Source organism: Myotis brandtii, unplaced genomic scaffold, assembly GCF_000412655.1.
Source record: "Myotis brandtii unplaced genomic scaffold, ASM41265v1 scaffold537, whole genome shotgun sequence".
Lineage (NCBI taxonomy): Eukaryota > Metazoa > Chordata > Mammalia > Chiroptera > Vespertilionidae > Myotis > Myotis brandtii.
In genome coordinates this window covers 199,538-201,069 of record NW_005369971.1, presented here as the reverse complement: position 1 = coordinate 201,069, position 1,532 = coordinate 199,538, and the positions used below count along the sequence as shown (strand labels likewise).

The 1,532-nt window shown below is 47.7% G+C and overlaps 1 protein-coding gene across 1 annotated transcript in view; it reads left to right on the top strand.

Moving 5' to 3' along the window:
- Positions 1–641, top strand: part of BRD1 (bromodomain containing 1) — a 35,127-nt gene extending 34,486 nt beyond the window's left edge. The window contains 1 exon segment of the mRNA XM_014549192.1: positions 170–641. Within this exon segment, the coding sequence (XP_014404678.1) occupies positions 170–353 (184 nt within the window). The 3' untranslated portion in view covers positions 354–641.
- Positions 642–1,532: the final 891 nt, after the last annotated feature.

Here is a 1,532-nt window from a genome sequence, read left to right as displayed (position 1 = left end):
CAGGCCTGCTCCGGGGTTTCTGGAGGGGCCTCCCGCGCACCCTGGCCCCCGGGGCACCTTCACCCCGGGGTCGCGTCAGCAGGCCTCTGCGTGGTTAGACTGACGTGACGTGTGGCGAAGGGAAGGTGCCCGCAGCTCTCACTGTTGCCACTTCTTTTCTTTTAAAAAGGCAGTGGCTCCCTAAGTCCAAAATGGTCCCCCTTGGCATCGACGAGACGATAGACAAGCTGAAGATGATGGAGGGGAGGAACTCCAGCATCCGGAAGGCTGTGCGGGTCGCCTTCGACCGCGCCATGAACCACCTGAGCCGGGTGCACGGGGAGCCGGCCAGCGACCTCAGCGACATCGACTGAGGGCCCGCCGTGTCCATATGTTGATAAGCTGTACATGTTTGTATATTGTTCAAAACCTAACTTATTCTGATGGTAGATGTAGTTCTTTCATTCTTTTCCCTGGGGAGTCGGGGAGGTTTGTTTCCAAGTTTTCTATGAAACCATCCGTCTGGGCGCGGCGGGCGCAGCTTCCGCACGACTGCCCGGCACAGGTCACCGGAGGGTGCTGCTTGCATCACTTTCTTTGATCCATAGCTTTTTAAAAAAAGACTTTTGAATGTTTAATAAATTTGTAAATCATACTCTTTACACAGAGTACCTGTTATTTAACAAGATGGGATGTAAATTTGCAGTGACAAATGTGTATTTTAAGAAAGAAAATGACATTATTTTGAGTGGTACTTTGTGGAAAGAGGCGGAGAGGAAATTTCTGCCGTGTACATCACCTGCGAATCACCAAAAACACTCCGCGCCCTTCCAGCGGATTATTTATTGTAGAAAGTGTATTCACCTGCTTTATAATGAAAAATAAATTTGCAAAAGTATATTGATAGCATTTTTATACACATGGACGTCCGCCCGCCCCGGTGCGGGCTGCTTTCTGTACAGACTGGCTGTGCTCTTTGGTTTGTAACTTGTATCCTGTTTACAATGAGGGGCTTTCTGTACTTGTTTTGATTTAGGACACTTTGGTAGCAATAGAAACTTTGGATACATTTTGTATGGTACCTGTGATGTACATAGAATTAGTACTTTATTTTTATTTTTAAGAGGTAAAGCATTATGTTAGGGGAAAAGGTAGGGTGGGTTTCCAAATGCATTTTTTTATATTAAAAAATAAAGTCAAGATTTGGACGGTGTGGCCATTTCATTCCTACGTCCCCAGAGTGCTGGTGGGCAGGCGCCTGGAGGCTGGCGGGCCTGGGCCCCCGGCCTGTCCCCACCGGCGCATCCAGGCACCGCACCCTGCGTTGTCATGGCATTATTTATTATTTTAGCTAATCATATTTTTATTTTAAACTGGTAGTCTGAAATTTTTAAATGTTTTTCCTTTCCAGTCTCCGTTGTTTGTGACGTCTCCACAGAAACTTGAAAATAAATGTCTTCCTTTGATAGTTTTGTCCTGTGTCTGGCAGACGCGTTATCTGCTGTGTTCCTCTCGGGGGCCTGCTGGTGGCAAGCCAGGGCCATGGTCGGGGT